Raw genomic sequence first — 18,235 nt, forward strand, 5'->3', positions numbered from 1 at the left:
ATCTAGAGTGAAGGGTTGAAGACTACAAATCTGGTCGGGATCAATAGATCGCCAATTTTGTTTAAGTCTTTTTATTTTCCAAAGAGATGTAATAGGCAATTGCCATATATTTTTGTAGTAAATGCCAATGGTTTAGTCTTTCTTCAAAATAGGCTCACCCGAAAGTAAGTGTGATGTCTAGGAAGGTTCTGAGATTAGTAGTGCTTAAGCGAGCCTTGCTCCACCGACATCTCTTTACTCACCTGGTCACATTCATTTTGAAATTACCAAAAGCAGTTAGACGACTACCGTTGTTTTGCATTAGCTAGCATTTTGGATTAGATTTTCTTTAGTCAAAGAGACAATGATGTGACTCCGTTGGCTTATGAATAAAATTTCGAGTTCTTTTCATTATGACTCAATTTTGATTGTGAGCATATTACTTTGTGACTACGATGGCTGGGTCATCAGTATTAAACTCAATTTTGATTGTGAGCATATTACTTTGTGACTACGATGGCTGGGTCATCAGTATTAAACTCAATTTTGATTGTGAGCATATTACTTTGTGACTACGATGGTTGGGTCATCAGTATTAATTCAAGGACATGGAATAGCCCATGTTCCACTTGCCAAATGGCACCTTGATTACTGTCATAGAAACTCTCTACGCTACTAGGGCGAATCGCACCTATGAATAGCCAACTAATTCCATGCGAAAATGCATGTAGAGAACGGAAATGAGTTCCTTTCCAATGCCTCTAACGATTGCGAACAAATGCGCATCTTAGACAAGTTTATGTGTCTCTCTAGTGGACTCTATGTCACTATTTGAGCTATTAAATCCAATAAAGTTATGAGAGAAGATCTCTTGGATTTTGACACATATTGGCTTTGTCACGACAGGATAGATCATCCTAGTCATGATATGATGATTCGTCTACAAAAGATTTCACACGGACATCCATTCTCTCGAGCGAAATGAAGCATGAGTCAAAGGTTGATTCTTGGACTAAGTGTGATCGCCGCTGCTGCCTCTTGCACTGTCGCCGTCCACCACCAGCCTAGGGCTGGCACAGTCCCTATCCATGATGCCATGGATGGCGTCAATCATGGTGATGACGCCCCAGGTGATGTTGCAATCACCAATTTTGCTTCAAATAGCGTTTCAAACACTTAGCCCAAACCAAAATCCTCATTGGTTGATTCTAAGGCCTCTCGCTCGCTTTACTAAGCCCGTTCCTTAGGGAAGTTAGGACTGAGACCGTCCTATGCAAAGGATATGAAAGTACTCATTCTGTTCTTACATAGAACCCATGGGGATTCTATGGACTGATTCAACCAACTTGCAGACGTTTAAATATCTCATGATGTTGGTTGACATGCAAACACGCTGTCCACGCGTTGTGCCATTGTCCACTTGTAATGCTGCTTATGCTACACTCCTAGCACATATCATATGACAACGGGCTCACTCCCCAGATCATCCTCTTCCGTCAATTAGACTTGACAATGCTAGAGAGTTTACATCGAAGACTTTCGATGGTTATTGCATTGGGACTAATGTTGGACATTATATTCTCATGAACACACCCAATTGGCCTCACGGAAACGACTACGATGGTAGTCTGGACATTGGTGATGCACACTAATTTCCTTATATTCCCTTGGGGTGATGCAATATCGCATGCAGCTATGCTGATTTGTCTATGACCCAGTGCCACTCAATCTACCTCTGCGTTACAGCTAGTGACTGGGTACAAGTATCGTACTTATGCAAATTTGAGTGTGCCATGTGCCAATTGCTTTACCGCAACACTCTATAATGGGTCCTTACATACGAATGGGTAACGACGTTGGATTTAAGACTCCAACAATCGTCTGCTACTTAATGCCCTTGCAAGGCGATCTCATTACCGCTAGATTTGCGGGTTGTCACTTTGATGAGACAGTCTTCCCGTCGTTAAGAGGAGATAAGAACACGGATTTTCAACAGGAACGACAGGAATTGTCGTGGCCTGTCCCTACTATGTCTCATCTCGATCCCTGTTAAAATGACGAGATCACACAAATATGCTGCAAACATGCCTGCAAGGAAGTACATCCCTACGAGAGGACATAGCGCCACCCTACATTGAGGTAGGCATGGCGCCAACACCAAAGAGAGTAGCACTATGGCGTTACAGGCCATGGCCCCAGTTACGATGCGTCGGAGGCCCGTGGGTTCGAAGGATGCTTTGGCACAACCAAATCCTTTGATCATCGACACTCAAAATCCGTCTCATGAGAATCTTCCGGGTTAGGGTTATCGTTGGGGGACGTCTCAACGTTAGAACCTATTCCTGAGAATATAGAGCTCTATGAAAATTACACTAGTGTACATGAGACGTGGGATAGAAACTCCATCATAATTGATGATGTAGTTGCGCATGAGTTTGTTGAGTCTGATGATATCGAACCACGCTCCATTGATGAATGAATGCCAACATAGAGAAATTTGGCCTAAATGGAATAATGCGATCCAGGTTAAGTTGGATTCTCTAACGAAGAGGAAGGTTTTTGAGCCAGTGATGCCAACACCTCCTAACATAAAACCTATTGACCAATGGGTCTTCGTCAGAAAGCGTGATGAAAAAAAGATGGCAATCCAGCCTTATGGCACAAGGCTTCTCACAATATGCCTTGGAATTGACTACGATAAGACACATTCTCTCGTAATGGATGTCATTGCACTCCACTACCCTGTCACTTTGGTAGTTTCCGAATAACTGAACATGCAGCTTACGAATGTGGTCACTACGTATCTCTATGGGGATTTAGATACGGAATATATATGAAGGTTCATGGTGAACTTCATTTACCCAAGTCAAGTGGCTCTAGACATGGAGCGCGTTTGCAATAAGGTTGAAACGCTCTCTAAAGTGACTACTTGATTGGGAAGGAATATACCCGCGCGTTTCCATAACAAGTTTTGGATTCTATCGCGGTTCATGTTGGACAAGATCTTAATTAGAAGCCCTTAAAGAGTTAAGGGAAACCGCTGAACACTTGAAATCCGAGTTTGAGATGAAGGATTTTGGGAGAACACAATTATGTCTCGGTTTGAAACTTTATCTAATTTCTTGAGTGGTTTCATAATTAATATTAGAACAAAACACACCCGATATGGATGTGAATAATTATTAACTAGCATTGGGAGGTTTTTTTTTTTTCAAGAGTGTGTGGGGAGGTAGTTAAAAGTAGTGGGGAGTTTCTACTACTTTTATTTTAATTTTTTTTTAATAAATTGACTTTATTATCCTTATTGATTATTTCAGATTCAAAGTTTTTTAATATATGAAAGGTAAATTGGTAAAAAAAAATCACTTATGAAGAGCAAGCTTTCTTCTCTTAATAATTCTATAGATTAAATAGTTATGGAAAAGCTTTTTTCAAAATAAGTGGGGAGTTAATACAGATAGCGGAAAGTTTTGTCTTAGATGAAATGCACATAGTGGGTAAGTGGGAAGTTATCTACAAATAAGTAAATTATTGTTTAGGGTAATGATGGAAAATGTCATATTAGAGTGTGAAATGATAAAAATGTCACCTAGTTTCTCACTTGATAAAAAGATCCATAATGAATTGTTAGTAATATTAATTTAGTCCTTATGACTAATGAAGTGATGTTAAAAAAAGTCAGTTTTTAATTTTTTTATTTTATTTTAATTCTGCCCTCCAATACATGTTTGGAGAGAGAATCTTCATATCTAATTCCTCCTCATCCTTCCCCTCTTTCCTCTCTGTTAATCTCATTGCATTATCTACATCACTTTTGACTTTCCTCAGGTTGAACCAGAGGTCGGAGATAAAGTTCCTTCAAGAAAAAAATTCACGGTCGTTTTCTCTCTCACTCTCGAGATCTCAAACTATTTTGATCGGTTTCTTTGGCCTGATCCTCCGAAACATGCCGCCATCGGCGAGAATGGAAGGACTCTAATGTCTTCGGCGACGATGCCTTCACCGAGATCTGCAACAAGTATGACCGATACAATGTCGACAAGTAGAAGGACTCTAACATTTTCGGCGACGATGCCTTCTGTGTCTCTAATCTACTGTCGAGTCCGACATTGAAACTGCTCTTTAAGTTCAGTCTCTTTCTCAGTTTCTTTCAGATTCAAACTCTGTATTTTGGAGTGATGAAATCTCTTTAAGAGTTCAGAATTTCGAATCTCTTTGAAATTGACTAGAATTTTAGTTATGATTTGGTCATATTTTTCAAATTGAGAATGAATTTTGAGTAATTTTGATCTACAGAAAGTAGGGCTTTCTTCAAAAGAGAAAAGCACGGCATCTGCAGTTGCTTTGAATGGCCGGACCAAGGCTCGATTTCTTAAAGAGGTTCCCAAGTTGAAGAGATTGGATGTAAAGAAGGTGGGCCTCTGCTGTTTGAATCAATTCTATTATCGTGCTTCTTCGTAATTGTGCATTTCATAAAATTGTTTGAGAAATTGATGTTTAGTGTATTCTACTCACTGAAAATTGAAACATGATTGCACCTCGGATACGGTATTTTAGTACTCGAAGTAAATTGAAGTGGAAGAACATGTGTAGTTGAGTTGTCAGTTTTGCTATTTAGTATAGAATTCCTGATTGCTTAGGTTAAAGCAATATTGCTTGGGCAAATCTATTTTGATGTGATAGGGATAGAGAAACAAGATGGGATGAATAAGGTGGGCATTGCATATATTTCCTTCCATTTTAAAGCAAGTTGAACTTCTTGAACCTGTTAGAATTGTGTTATTCAAAATTATCTGAGTTGTTATGACTAAAACTTTTGTTTGATGTTAAAACAAAACAGTTCTAGGGGCTGTATTATGCTAGAGATGATTCTTCTACCTCTTCTAATTTTACCTATTGTGTGCAGGAAGAATTCTCAAGCTATTATAATGATTTCATCGACAAATTTGAAAACTTACATGTGAGTAAACCATTTTGATTACTTGAACGAAAACTCTAGCCTCACATGCCTATGAAGGTACGCCATTTTCTCTCAGTTTTGGCCCTGTCTGTAATTTTGTGCTCAAATTGTTCTAAAATTTTATCAGGTCGTGACAGAATTATTATACTAGATTCTGGGTGGGTTAAAGACATGATCTTTGACTTTAACCCACATACAGTTTTATGTATTGCCTAGTATCACTTGTCTTTTAACTTTTAACTGTTGTAGTCCTCTTGAATATCTACCTATCACTTTCTGGGCTTATGTTATTCAATAGTGTTAATTAGATGGTGGTTGTCAGAGCAGAACATGCTTCAAGTTGTTTAGTGTATTCATTTTTTGTTCTTTGAATAGTTATTACACCATCATGATTGTCGAATGAGTTGGTTGAAGGCTTGTTTACAAAAAAAAAAAGACAAAGCTGGAAGAAACCACAGTTTTGGTTGGAAAAAAAAGGCCTATGTAGAATTGAATTGATTGACAACAAGCTCAATCAATTTCCCCTCTTGCATATGCTTTTACATTTAGAACTAAAAATGATGCCTCTTGGAAACGATCTTGTAAATTGAAATGTAAAGGCCTTCTTCTATGGATTTTTGTATCATTCTTTACTTCCCACTCAGTTTTGAGCATTTCTATGTGCTGAGATTAAGATTGGTGTAGTCTAGTTGGAATGAAGTTGGAAGCAAGCATATTTATCATTTATGGTTTATTTGGAACAAGTGAGACGTACACGACTTATGCTGCTTTATGACTCCCGTAATGATGAAGGGATTAACAACTTTTTCCAAGAGGTTCATGTGATTTTATATCAAGACTCTTCTTAATCCGACCTACTTGCCTGGTTCACGAATAACATCATCACATTTTGATACCAAAGTTCTGTAAGGCTCATGCATCTTGCATAGGGGACAACCTGTTGATTTTGTTTCAGAATAAGGTTGAAGTTTCCAAATACAGGGTATTCAAAAGTGTTTTCCCCCATATTTGTCCTTAGTATTGACGTTATAAAGATCTATAGATCTCCATATTTAGGTGCATGTGTATTACAAATCTCTTAATTATTGTGTTCATACATATATCCCACGGATTGAAGATTATTTGAGGTGGTGCTGCATATATTTGTTATACACAATAACGTTATAAAAAATAAAATAAAATATAAAAATCTTGTCTTTGGCAGATAAAGCAGCCTTTTGATTTGATGCATTAACATCATGTTTAAAATATATGATTTTTGTCTTTGAGAACCAAAAACTGATCAGGATGGATTTTGTTTTTGTCAGTGACATGCAATATGACATGGTCAGTGACTTTGCAAGTAACTTGCCAATTTCAGTGACATGGCCAGTGATTTGTCTACGTGGCTAGTGACTTATCCAATGACATGAAATATGACATGGCTAGTGACATGCCAATTTCAGTGACATGGTCAGTGACTTGATCAATATTGGACATAGCCAGTGGCAAGGTTAAACAATAACTTCGCCAGTGACAGAGCCTATGATATGACCAGTAACTTGGTCAGGGATTGACAGTGACTTAGCCAGGAATTGACAATGCCATAGTCATGGATGTGTATATCAATGACATGGTAACTGACATACAACTTGACTAGTGACATGGTCAGTTACATAAAAAGGATTGTCAGTGACATGATCGGTTACATAGTCAGTTACATCGTCAGTTACATGTTATATGTTTAGTTACATGGTCAGTTACAAGATCAGTTACATGGCCAGTTACATGATCAGTTACACGGTCAGTTACATAAGTAGGCTATGTCACTGGCCATGTTACAGTATCAAACTAAATTTTAAAGACAGTCATGTATCATCTCCACTCAAAAAAGCTTTAAATCTTTAGTCAAATTAAAAGTTGGAGTCGAATTGTTTTGTTTTATAATCAAATACAGAAATAATTATATCATATTCGACTTATAATTTCAAATTGACAGCAACTTGGCTAGGAATTGACAGTATCATGGTCAGGACGTGTATAACAATGACATGGTAAGTGACATGCAACTTGGCTAGTGACATGATCCACTTTGTCGATGACTTGAGAGAAACAATAACTTCTCCAGTGACATTGCTTGTGACATGACCAGTAACTTGGTCAGAGATTGATAGTGACATAATCAGTAACGTGTATAACAATGACATGGTGAGTGACATACAACTTGGCTAGTGGCATGGTCAGTGACTTTATCGGTGACTTGAGATTAACATACAATAACTTGGCCAGTGACATAGCTCATGGCATGGCCAGTAGCTTGGTCAAGAATTGACAGTGACTTGGTTAGGGATTGATAGTGACATGATCGGTGGCATGTATAACAATGACATGGTAAGTGACATGCAACTTGGCTAGTAACATGGTCAGTGAACTTTGTCAGAGGTTAACAGTGACTTTATCAGGTATTTGCAGTGACATGGTTAGTGACTTGGCCGAGGATTGATAGCGACATAGTAAGTGACTGCAACTTGGCCAATAACATAGTCAGTGACTTCAATGGACAGTGACATGGCCAATGACTTGAGATTAACAATGACTTGGCCAGTGACCTCATTAACTAGGGACTTGGCTCGACCCATGACTTCACTGGCCAGTGACTTCAGGTTAATAGTGATTTGACCAATGATTAACAGTGACATGTTCATGACTGTGACATAGCCAGTGACTTCAGGTTAACAATGACTTGGCCAGTAACCTCAAGACTGTAACATGGCTAGTGACTTGAGGTTAACAATGACATGGCCAGTGACTTGAGGTTAACAGTGATGTGGCCAGTATCTTGAGCTTAACAGTGACTTGGCAAGTGACTTGTTTATCAGTGACTTGGCAAGTAACTCGAGTTTAACAGTGACTTGTTTATCAGTGACATTGACTGTTACATAATCAGTGAAATGGTCAGTGACCTCACTAACTAGAAGCCTGGGCTGGCTAGTGACTTGATCAGTGACATTCAATGTGACTTGGCCAGTAACTTGGTCAATGAAATGTGTATAATAGTGACATGGTCAGTGATTTGAGGTTAACAGTGACTTGGCCAGTAACTTGGTCAATGAAATGTGTATAACAGTAACATGATCAGTGATTTGAAGTTAACAGTGACTTAGCCAGTGACTTATCTACTGACTTGTGATCAATATTGGACATGGTCAATGATACTGATTTGGTGAATTCGAAAGATGCCTAAAATTTGAATGTGCTGTAAAAGATCTATAAATATAATGTTGTATTAAGGAAAGCTATACGTACATAACAGTGACATCATAAAAAGATATAAAAAACTAATTGATTTAGTAAGCTAGAGTTTACAATTGGCCAATCTAAGCCCTAAAAATTTTTCTAAAACTCTGAATTAGTAGAGATCCAACTATGCTTATGTTCCGCAAATGTCTTGATTATATGAGCTCTATATTGCAAAATATCCTTCTTGCTAAGTTTCTTTGGAATCCGCCCCCCTTTCAAAAAAACATCTTTAAAATTTCACAATCCAATCTGTTAGCCATAAAAAAATTCAAGTCAATGAATTTAAACAGTACAACAATAAAGTGACATTTTTAAGTGTTGTATACTTACGAGATTTCTTCTTGTAGATCATTAGTGACTTTGATAGTTATATGATCAGTGACTAGAGGTGGCAAACAGGCCGATCCGGCCCATTTTAAGCGGGCCTAGTCGTGCTTCATGCGGTGCTTGGGCCGGCCCATTTACTTAAACATTAAGCCCGGTCCGGCCCATGGCCCGAGCCCATATCGTGCAGGACCGTGCTCGTGCCGGGTCAATAAACGGGCCGTGTTCGTGTCTACCCACTATAAAGCACGATTTTAAAATCTTAATTTGAATAAATAAAAATTAATTTTATTTAACTATTTATAAAATTAAAATAAATTAAGTTCTACAATAATTTTTCTTAATCTTAGCATTTTAAGATTAGTTTTCTAATATTTTTTATATTCAACTACAACTTGTAGTCTACAAGAAAGAAAGAAAAAAATAACACAAAATATATTGCTTGTAGTATATTATTGTGAGATTAATCTTTATTAATATAATGAAGATTTAGTATCATATTATTCTTTCCTTCATTCTATAGTTGTATTATTATGAGATTAGAAAAAATACTTTATGTCAAAACAAGGATATAATATTTTATTTCACTATTTTGACAATATAAAGAAATAGCATTGGTGGAATTGTCATGAGATTTTAAATAAAGAGGTCTAATATTCAAATCTCATCATTGTGGTTTTTAAATATTTTTTTTTAAAAAATGAAATTTTGTATTTGTAACGGGCCATCCCACAATTTGTTGTGCTCAGGCCAGACCGGGCCAATGGGCCAATATTCATAGGCCCAACCCGGCCCATTATTCTAACGTGCTCGGGTCGTGTAGGTCGACTAATGGGCTTGGACCGTGCCAAGCCTCTTTTAAGAGTGTCGGGCCCGTGCCGTGCTCGTGCTTAGTGGCCCGTTTGCCACCTCTATCAATGACATGGCTAGTGAGATTTCTTCTTGTAATAGTTACTTGGCTAGTGACCAGGATATAATAATGATTTGAAATTTTCAAAATATGTCAGTGACATACAATGTGATTTGGCCAGTGACTTGTGTATCACAGTGACATGGTCAGTAATATGCAATGTGACAAAGTCAATGACATAGATATAACAGTGACTTGGCAGGTGACATGCGATTGGCAGTGACTTGGTTACTGACTTGTAATTAACATAGGATATGATCAGTAACTGGCTAGTGACTTGGCCAGTGACAACAAATTTGACACTTAGTTCTACGATTAGCACATGCCACATAACAAGAACAACAAATTTTAGAGCGGGTTTTATTAGACAATCACACAGTAACCCACGAGACTCATTATCAACTTAGATATCACAACCTGATCATGGTTGAGTTCAACTTAAAACCGCTACAATTCACAGAAGATGCAGGTCTATAGTTTCCACACCCAAGAATTTACCTCTAAATGCTTTTAGAAACCACTTAAGCAAATAAAGAAAAACTTACCATGATGACCGAAAGCTAGATGCAACTGTACCTTTAAAATGAAGCATTTAGCATAAAATCTATTCAGAGCTACCTGGAGTTTGAAAAGCCCGTGTAGCTTCAAATTCCTTATGTAGATGCTCGTAAATTGTCAATGCCAGAATTCCTGTTAAATCAATACAGTCCATTGGATGCATAATTGTATATGTATATATAGATGTTGGTAATACAAGATAATTTATTAAAGCCATTCACTTCTTCCACTACTGCACAACATTTTTCTCCTATTTCAATGAATGCATCCTCTTGAAAATGATGCACATAACTTCTTAATAACCTTGAGGTCAAGAAGTACAACTTCCGACTTCCGAGGTCTTCAATTTGAATTCTTTTTGCAGCCAGCATTAGTGTGCTGCTAAGTAATGATAGCTCCAAAAAAAAATTACATTGATTGACTAATTGTAAATCATGCTAGAGATACAGTACAGACTCATATTTCTTCCTTCACTTATGTTACAGTATTCAACAAAGTTTCCAACTAATGCCCATGAAAAGAAAATTCAACCTTCAAAGCAATAAAGTGATATCATAATAACAAACCTAATTGATCATAATAACAACATTTTCACACTGCACATCTCAACAAATCAAAGGACTAGTGCTCATCAATTACATACAACTAAACTGTCCTACATTCCTATAAAATTTGCGGCGGTGTGTATGTGTGTGTGTATATATATATATATATATATATATATATATATATATATATATTGAAATCACTAATCATGCTATGCATATGAGCTATTATCAAGAAATTTATTCAACAATTCATCGAGAACCGAATGTCCTAAAATCTAAGAAAATCAATCCTAATCAATTTTTCATGATCAAACAACAAAATTCTTATAAAATTACATGAGACCCTAAGTGAATTAAAGAGTATCAATGTCCACGATAAACGAGAAACTAGCAGTAATAGGATTAAAGTAGTAATACGGACTAGGATGAGATCAAAAAGGGTGGCCTGGTCAACCTTGACGAAGTCGGCATTCCAGTTCCTGAAGTCATCGTTGCCGGAGGAGGAGGAGAGGTCAACTAGAAGAGGAAAGTGGAACCAGAAGGGAGTCTTGCTCGGTAATTTCTGCCTCCTTCAGTTTTTGAGCCACAACCTGTAATCAAAATTAAATCAGATATACAAAATCAAAGATACAATCAAAATGAGAGTATCATATCCTCAAAGTAGCATTACTACAAATGAGAAATAATGCACTGCACCTCCAAAATTGAAAAACAATTTGTAAATACAGGTGAAATGAGGAAGCTAAAAGATCAAATGTAAACCAAAAATGTTCACCACAGCTTTCACATGCACAAAAATATTATCGAGTATGAAGTTCCAAAAACTTCTTGGCTGCAAATAAAAACTTACTCAAGAGCTTTCCCTGTTTGTGTATCATTGTGGAAACTACTCCATTGTTAACTTTTAGGACAACTGTTGTCAAGTCAATATTCGCATGGCACATTTATTAAACATTGAATAAGTAGCTGCAGGATAGCATATGCTTTGAGTATGGGGCATGGAAAAGACCTGCATATCACCACATTTCTCAGATAATGCACTTTCTATCTGATTATTGATAAACTAAGTAGTTCCACATGCACAAATGATGCTAAAGATTCTTATAATCACCACAATGAATAACAAATTAACGGAACCTCAAAACTATCCAAGTATCCATCTTATCATTTCCATTAAGACGAAAATTAGTGATAAGAAATTCACACATACCAAAAATCTATTTGTGCCTCACAACTAAATTGTAAAAGAATCCTGAAAAACTAACACCGAAGTAAATAAAAAGAAAAAGGCAACTTCATCCTTTCAAAATGAAAAAACTAACTCTTTCGAAACCTCGAAATGATCTATACGATCATCTCTATTAGCACGAAGATTAGTCATGCAAGTTTGCTACTGAAAACGGCAAAGTGCAACATCAAAACTAAAGAATCAGAATGCCCAAAAACTAACACGATCAAACCAGTTTCCGGCAACAATTACAGTTCAAATTTTACTTCAACAATAAAAACTGGGCTTACCTTGATGCTGAGGTCTTGAGGGAGAGCCCAGGAGATGGAGTTGTTCTTGGAGGCTCGTCGTCTCGCCAAGCTCTTACCGGCCTCGAGGAGCACCAATCCCAACTGCAGGGCGCGATCAATGAGCTTGAACTGATCGGCGTCGGAGTCACGGGAGTCGAGGATCCACTCGAAGGAGAGATCGATGGTGAAGGGCGCCGAGTCGAAGAAGTCGAGGAAGGTCTCAAGGAGTCGCGGTCAAGGAGGTTGGGATGGTAAGGGTTTGTGGAGAGAGAGAGAGAGAGAGAGAGAGAGAGAGAGAGAGATTTTGGTAAAGGGTTGAATCTGAACAGAAGGGAGGGAGAGAGAGCCAACGGTGACAGTTTTTGTAATTAAGTTTAACTCTAGTGGCAGGAGGACATTTGTGATGACTGGATTATCATAAAGTACTTTAACGTGACCTCTTTTATCATTGTCCCTTCTCTCTCCAAACATGTATTTGAGGGCATAATCGAAATAAAAATAAAAAAATTAAAAACGGACATTTTTTAACATCACTTCATTATTCACAAGAACTAAATTAATATTACTAACAATTCATTATGGATTTTTTTATCAAGGGGGAAACTAGGTGACTTTTTTATCATTTCACACTCTAATATGACTTTTTCCATCATTACCCTAAACAATAATTTACTTATCTGCAAATAACTTCCTACTTACCCACTATGTGCATTTCATCTAAGACATAAATCCCCGCTATCTGTATTAACTCCCCACTTATTTTGAAAAAAGCTTTTCCAGAGCTATTTAATCTATACAATTATTAAGAGAAGAAAGCTTGCTCTTCATAACTGATTTTTTTTACCAATTTACCTTTCATATATTAAAAAACTTTGAATCAGAAATAATCAATAAGGATAATAAATTCAATTTATAAAATAAAAATAAAAACAAAATTAAAATAAAAGTAGTAGAAACTCCCCACTACTTTTAACTACCTCCTCACACACTCTTGAAAAAAAAAAAAAAAAAACCTCCCCATGCTAATGAATAATTATTCACACCCATATCGGGTGTGTTTTGTTCTAATATTAATTATGAAACCACTCAATAAATTAGATAAAGTTTACTTCCTTTTCCATTTGGATATTATTTATTTTTAAGAAAATAATTATTCACCATTCTAAAAAAAGAAAAGAAAGGAAAATAATAATAATTATTTTAAAAAATGTAGCCGTTGCAATTAAGCATAGGAAGTGAAGGAAAACGCGGTTAGGCTAAGCGTGTGAATCCGCCGAGGATTAGGATAAATAATCCAAATTTCCTACAATTAGAAACTCTACTCCATCTCCTTCTACCCCTTGCAATTTGCAAACCCTAACCCCAAAATCAATTTGTCCCTATAGTTGTTGGCGAATACCCAATTCCGATTTTTGTTCAATCTCCGATACCCACTTGTAATCTTGACTAAAGATTCAATCTTTGGGGATCAATTTTTTCTCTGAGAAAAGAAGACGAATAAAGGAATTAGGGTTTAGGAGTTAGCGGAGGAGGAAGATGGTGATCACGATTGAAGATTTGAGGAAAAATGAGACCAGGCTTTGTGGGTCTTTCTTGAAAATGGTTGATGATGTGAAAGCCATGGCCACCGACCCATCTGAGCAACAAGTGCTTCTGACCCAGATGGTTTTGAAGGAGTTGATGATGAATAGGAACAAACCAGAAGCAGCATTCTCACTTGGTTTTCCCAAAAAGAAGAGATCTGGATCTAGAGGGATGCAAAAGCAGAATCAGAATCAGAAGCAGAGGATCATCATCAAATTCAAACGCTGCGTCTCTGCCACTACAGGTATTGCTTCTTATTCTTGCTCTGTTTCCCCTGATTCTGGTATTGTTGGATCTAGAGGGATGCAAAAGCAGAATCAGAATCAGAAGCAGAGGATCATCATCAAATTCAAACGCTGCGTCTCTGCCACTACAGGTATTGCTTCTTATTCTTGCTCTGTTTCCCCTGATTCTGGTATTGTTGTAAACCCAGACCCACTTCATGATGATCAGAAACAGGATTTGAAATTGAAATTGAAATTGAAGAGCAAGAAGAGGTGCTACTCTGAAATCGAACAAGCAGGCGATGAAGGTTTCGAAGACATAAACTCGAAAAGGCTGAGAAAGGGAAAGAATGATAAGAGGGTGTTACCAAGTGTGCAATCGATCACTGAGTATTTTCCAAAGGAAGAATTGCAGGATCGTATTCGTGGTATGGGTGGTTCAAATTGGAACAATGTTGATAGAATAATGGCATAATGTTTTGGTGAAGGATTTAATTCCAGCCTTAAGATTTAATGCATCTCTTGTCATTCAGGATCAGATCACCCAAAGCCAATAGCAAGAGCAATAGCAATAGCAGGGAAGAGGAATGAGATCAAGATCAGTATGACCAGCTTTGCTTTGTCCTTGTTAATCTGCTTTCTGTGAGTGTTCTTTGAGTTTTTGATTTACACTTGAATCAACTTGTGTAGTCTTTGATCAATATATATGTACATAGTTATCAAGTCTTAAAATTTCTTATTCATTAACTCTCTACCCTACTCCATTTTCTCAGTCTTGCAGTTTATGTTCAACAGTAATTCAGTGAACAACTTTTAGTTTTAGACCGGGCTTATTAATGCTTTTAATCATTTATCTTTGTTCATTCTCTTCTTAATGGTGACAACTCATATATAAGCCCTAAGTTTTTGATGAATTTTATTAACAGGTTTTTACAGTCATGTATGAACTTTGTCAAAAGCATTCTCTTTTCTCAGCCATACAATTAAGTCTATAATTTTGGTTGACACTAAAACTCTTAGAAAAGAAAAACAATTCTGGGCACTATTCCGGTAACAAATTAATCCACTATAAAAGTCAGTACATAAAGAACTTACAGAGCTAAAATTAACTAGACCCAATCCAGAATTTCAGCTCTATTTCTTGCTTTGGTACTGATTCCAAAAGATGAATTTAAACCTCCTTCTTCAATTTCAGATAGAACAACTCTCCACAGTCATCTATCATCTCAAGGCACAAAGACATGTACGCAACACACATGAAGGCATAGACAAAGATTCTATTTTGAAGATAATGTTTTCTGAATTTGATAACACTACACAAGCTAGACACGGAACAACTCAAAAAGTCTACAAAAAAAGTGTCCCAGAGAGAGAGATCAGAGGATAAGAAAAATATCAAGGGAAAGATGCTCTCAGTCTATATAATGTTTGGCTAGCTGAGTCTGAGAATCTATTTTTAGGGAAATACACGAGCTAGGACCGACTGTTGTTAGCATTAATACTATATTGGCATTCCTTCTTTTAACAAAACTCTACCCATTAAGAAGACCAAATCTAAAGATCATTTTGTTTAGTTAATTGCAATTTTCTGCTTCATTGTGTTGTCTTACTGTCTTGTCGAAGACCAAGTCTGAAGAACTCTTTTTATCTTCATGGCTTAGGTAAACACATGCATTTCATATCTTTCACAAAAGTCTGATGGTCCTTCAATTGCTGCAAAATCATGGGTTTATCAATTGCTTCTGTTTTGTACTTTTACAATAGGTAGTGTGCCAAATTGATCATTTGCAGATTAATCAAAGTCAGCTAGGATTAAGGGTCTTGTGATTTCCAAAATGGTCTTCCATTATTGTGTCAGCTGTGATTAAGGAGTATGGCTTTCGGCTTCCAAAATTGGTTTTTGAAACTGAAATTAAGGGGTATGGCTTTACCTACTTCAAATGAGAATTTTTTTTTTTTTTTTTAATCAAAACAGTGCTTCATTCATTAATACTTCAAGATTGGTTACAATCATAATTCAGAACATCCGGAATATCTTCTAGTGCTTTGATTGTACCAGACTGATCTAGTCCTAGCTTCATATGCCATACTAGCTAGGCGGTGGGCTACTCTACAAGCACTAGGAGCATGCTGCACTGTGACACTAGGTAAAGCACATAGGGCCACTCGAACGTCATCAATAAATTACAGCTGCTTCAACACTATGTGTATCATGCGCATTTGCTATATTCTTAACTGCTTCAAGACAGTCAGATTCGATGACTACTTTACCAGTCTGTGAGGTTTGGAGTAGTGCCAGTCCCTCCTTGATAGCTAGGAGTTCTGTGTGTTTTGCAGAAGCTACACAGCTCACAGAGATTGCAAAAGCTGCATGAAATCTACCTGTGTTGTCTCTGAGGACGCCTCCAACTCCACCTTGTGGAAATGCTTGGCAAGAAGCTGGTGGTTGCCATGATGGTTTAGTGCGAGCCACATTTGTCTTCTCCACATTTCTAGCTTTGCAGAATTCATCTAACCAAGCCAAGGAACTCAACACCAACTCATGAGCAGGTTGAGAAGTATTCTGCCACATTGTTTCAGTTTTTCCACAAAGACCATAGTCATTAGTTTTCCAAACATACCTTTGCTTGAGGTTTAATGCATGATCCAACATCCATTCCCAAAAATCAATATTTGGCAACAAGCTTCTGCCAAGACTGAATGGAGGTGCTGTGAGGACTGAAGTGGCAATCAGACATTGGCAGAAGACATGAGAAGTGTCCTCATACTTGTGTGTACATAGGAGGCAGTTGATCGAGGTCCCCGGTATAGCCCTTGGATTGAAGTTTTCCTCTAGTAGGCAGCAAATTACTACAAGCTCTCCAAATGCAGATTTTAACTTTCTCAGGTACTTGTGCTTTCCAAATGTTCCTCCAAAGTTCTTGGAATGGATTGCCATGAGAGGTAGATACTACAACATTTTCAAGAACAGAAGCTCTAGCAATCCAATAAGCTGTTTTCACTGAATAAAAGCCTTTCTTTTCAGGACTCCAAATCAATTTATCTGCCATGTTTCTGCAACTAAGAGGGATGCATAGGACCTGTCGTGCTATCTCAGGTGAAAAGATAGAATGAATGGCAGCAGGTATCCATTCTCTAGTGCAGGAATCAATGAGATCAGAGACATACTCAAAAGCATAATTTGGAGGCTCGTGAAGGAAAATTCTACTATCCACCCGGGGTGGATTTCCACATGGGCATCTTCACCGTTGTTTTCTGGCTGAGTGGGTCCGGAGCAACCATGGCCTTCCATTTCCTGTTATTGTGAGCATGTCGTTAACGTTAGAGTGAGTTTGTGAAACAAGAAGTGGGACCGAGGTTGAGAGGTAGAAACTGATGGAGGAGGGGTAACTATCCATCAATGGCAAACTCATCTCCTCCTTGATCAGAGTTTAGCTCTTCCATGGTAAATCTAGTTCAAAGTCTTCATCTGTTCATCAACAGTTTCGCAATTAGCACAAATCAAATCTCCCATCTCCTCCTCTCCTCCGCCCAAACCATCACCGGCACCGCCGAGATTCTATCTGATTCCGGCGGCAAATCTATACCCCTCCCACTTCGTCATCTCCCCGTCGCCGTGCAAGGACTCGGAGCCGAGAGTGAAGCCAGATCGTATTTGATTTAGAAATTAGAATACATGGACTTCAAAGTTGAATTTCGAGCGGATTTGATGGGTTTATGGAGGAGATTGACAATGATTCCACGGGGTTTATGGAGGTGGTCGAAGAAGTTGATACAAAACAAATACACATTATGCATAAATAAATACACATATGAGAATTGGTCATAAAAAGTGCTGTTATAGTATTCATGATGGATTGCCAAAACGTGTTTTAGTGTTTAGAGTTAATGAAGATATTGTGGTTGACCGAGTGGATTGTTATTGAAATAAAGTCGAAAATAGATAATATTTTGAAAATGAGCATAAAATATCTCAACCATGACATCCAATGGTCGGTTTCCGCAAAGTCTTTTATCTTGATAGAGTTACTCTTAGAGGAATGTAACTAATAAATATAGTGTTATTAAGGTGTCATCAATTGACCATATAAATCGAAATCAAAACAATGATGAAATAGATTGATTTTTTTTACAAAATATATAAAATATTTCATTAAACTCATCCAATGGTTGGTTTGAAAAAATTCAATATCTTCTTCCTCGTTATTTTTGAAAAGTCCACATCACTGTATAAGCAATGTAAAAGTTATACAACACTAGTACGCACATAGATATTTCGAGTGATCCCCAAACCCAAAACTGAAACTTGATAGATTTGATATTACCAATGAATTTAAAGTGCATTAATAAG

At 37.3% G+C, this 18,235-nt stretch overlaps 2 protein-coding genes and 1 long non-coding RNA gene across 5 annotated transcripts; 1 reads left to right on the top strand and 2 right to left on the bottom strand.

The window, feature by feature from the left end:
- Positions 1-8,170: 8,170 nt before the first annotated feature.
- LOC112176142 lies at positions 8,171-12,458 on the bottom strand. Of its 3 annotated transcripts, none has more exons than XR_005803029.1 (5): positions 12,077-12,458; positions 11,409-11,567; positions 11,013-11,148; positions 10,071-10,142; positions 8,171-8,467 (listed from the first exon to the last, which is right to left on the bottom strand). It is a non-coding gene; the product is annotated as an uncharacterized LOC112176142 (long non-coding RNA). The 3 variants fall into 3 exon arrangements; XR_005803030.1 differs by having other exon boundaries at positions 8,172-8,430; XR_002926820.2 differs by lacking the exon at positions 8,171-8,467 and having other exon boundaries at positions 9,153-10,142; positions 12,077-12,453.
- Positions 12,459-13,357: 899 nt separating this feature from the next.
- Positions 13,358-15,215, top strand: LOC112178095. The gene is made up of 3 exons (XM_040510077.1): positions 13,358-14,312; positions 14,418-14,526; positions 15,080-15,215. Exons 1-3 carry the CDS (start codon positions 13,613-13,615, stop codon positions 15,081-15,083), a joined length of 813 nt encoding a protein of 270 aa, XP_040366011.1. The 5' UTR covers positions 13,358-13,612; the 3' UTR covers positions 15,084-15,215.
- LOC121050373 lies at positions 15,035-17,814 on the bottom strand. Its single transcript, XM_040510076.1, has 2 exons — positions 16,222-17,814; positions 15,035-15,285 (listed from the first exon to the last, which is right to left on the bottom strand). Exons 1-2 carry the CDS (start codon positions 16,820-16,822, stop codon positions 15,056-15,058), a joined length of 831 nt encoding a protein of 276 aa, XP_040366010.1. The 5' UTR covers positions 16,823-17,814; the 3' UTR covers positions 15,035-15,055.
- Positions 17,815-18,235: the final 421 nt, after the last annotated feature.

Source organism: Rosa chinensis, chromosome 7 (genome assembly GCF_002994745.2).
Source record: "Rosa chinensis cultivar Old Blush chromosome 7, RchiOBHm-V2, whole genome shotgun sequence".
Taxonomy (NCBI): Eukaryota; Viridiplantae; Streptophyta; class Magnoliopsida; order Rosales; family Rosaceae; genus Rosa; species Rosa chinensis.

Bases quoted from the DNA above. Each gene is read 5' to 3' on its own strand.
- LOC121050373 (XM_040510076.1), bottom strand. From the start codon at position 16,822: ATGGCAATCCATTCCAAGAACTTTGGAGGAACATTTGGAAAGCACAAG. The intron at 15,286-16,221 runs CTGCAAAACACA...AGAGCATCTTTC, and splicing joins CTCTGTGAGCTGTGTAGCTT to CCTTGATATTTTTCTTATCC.
- LOC112178095 (XM_040510077.1), top strand. From the start codon at position 13,613: ATGGTGATCACGATTGAAGATTTGAGGAAAAATGAGACCAGGCTTTGT. The intron at 14,313-14,417 runs GTATGGGTGGTT...CTTGTCATTCAG, and splicing joins ATTGCAGGATCGTATTCGTG to GATCAGATCACCCAAAGCCA.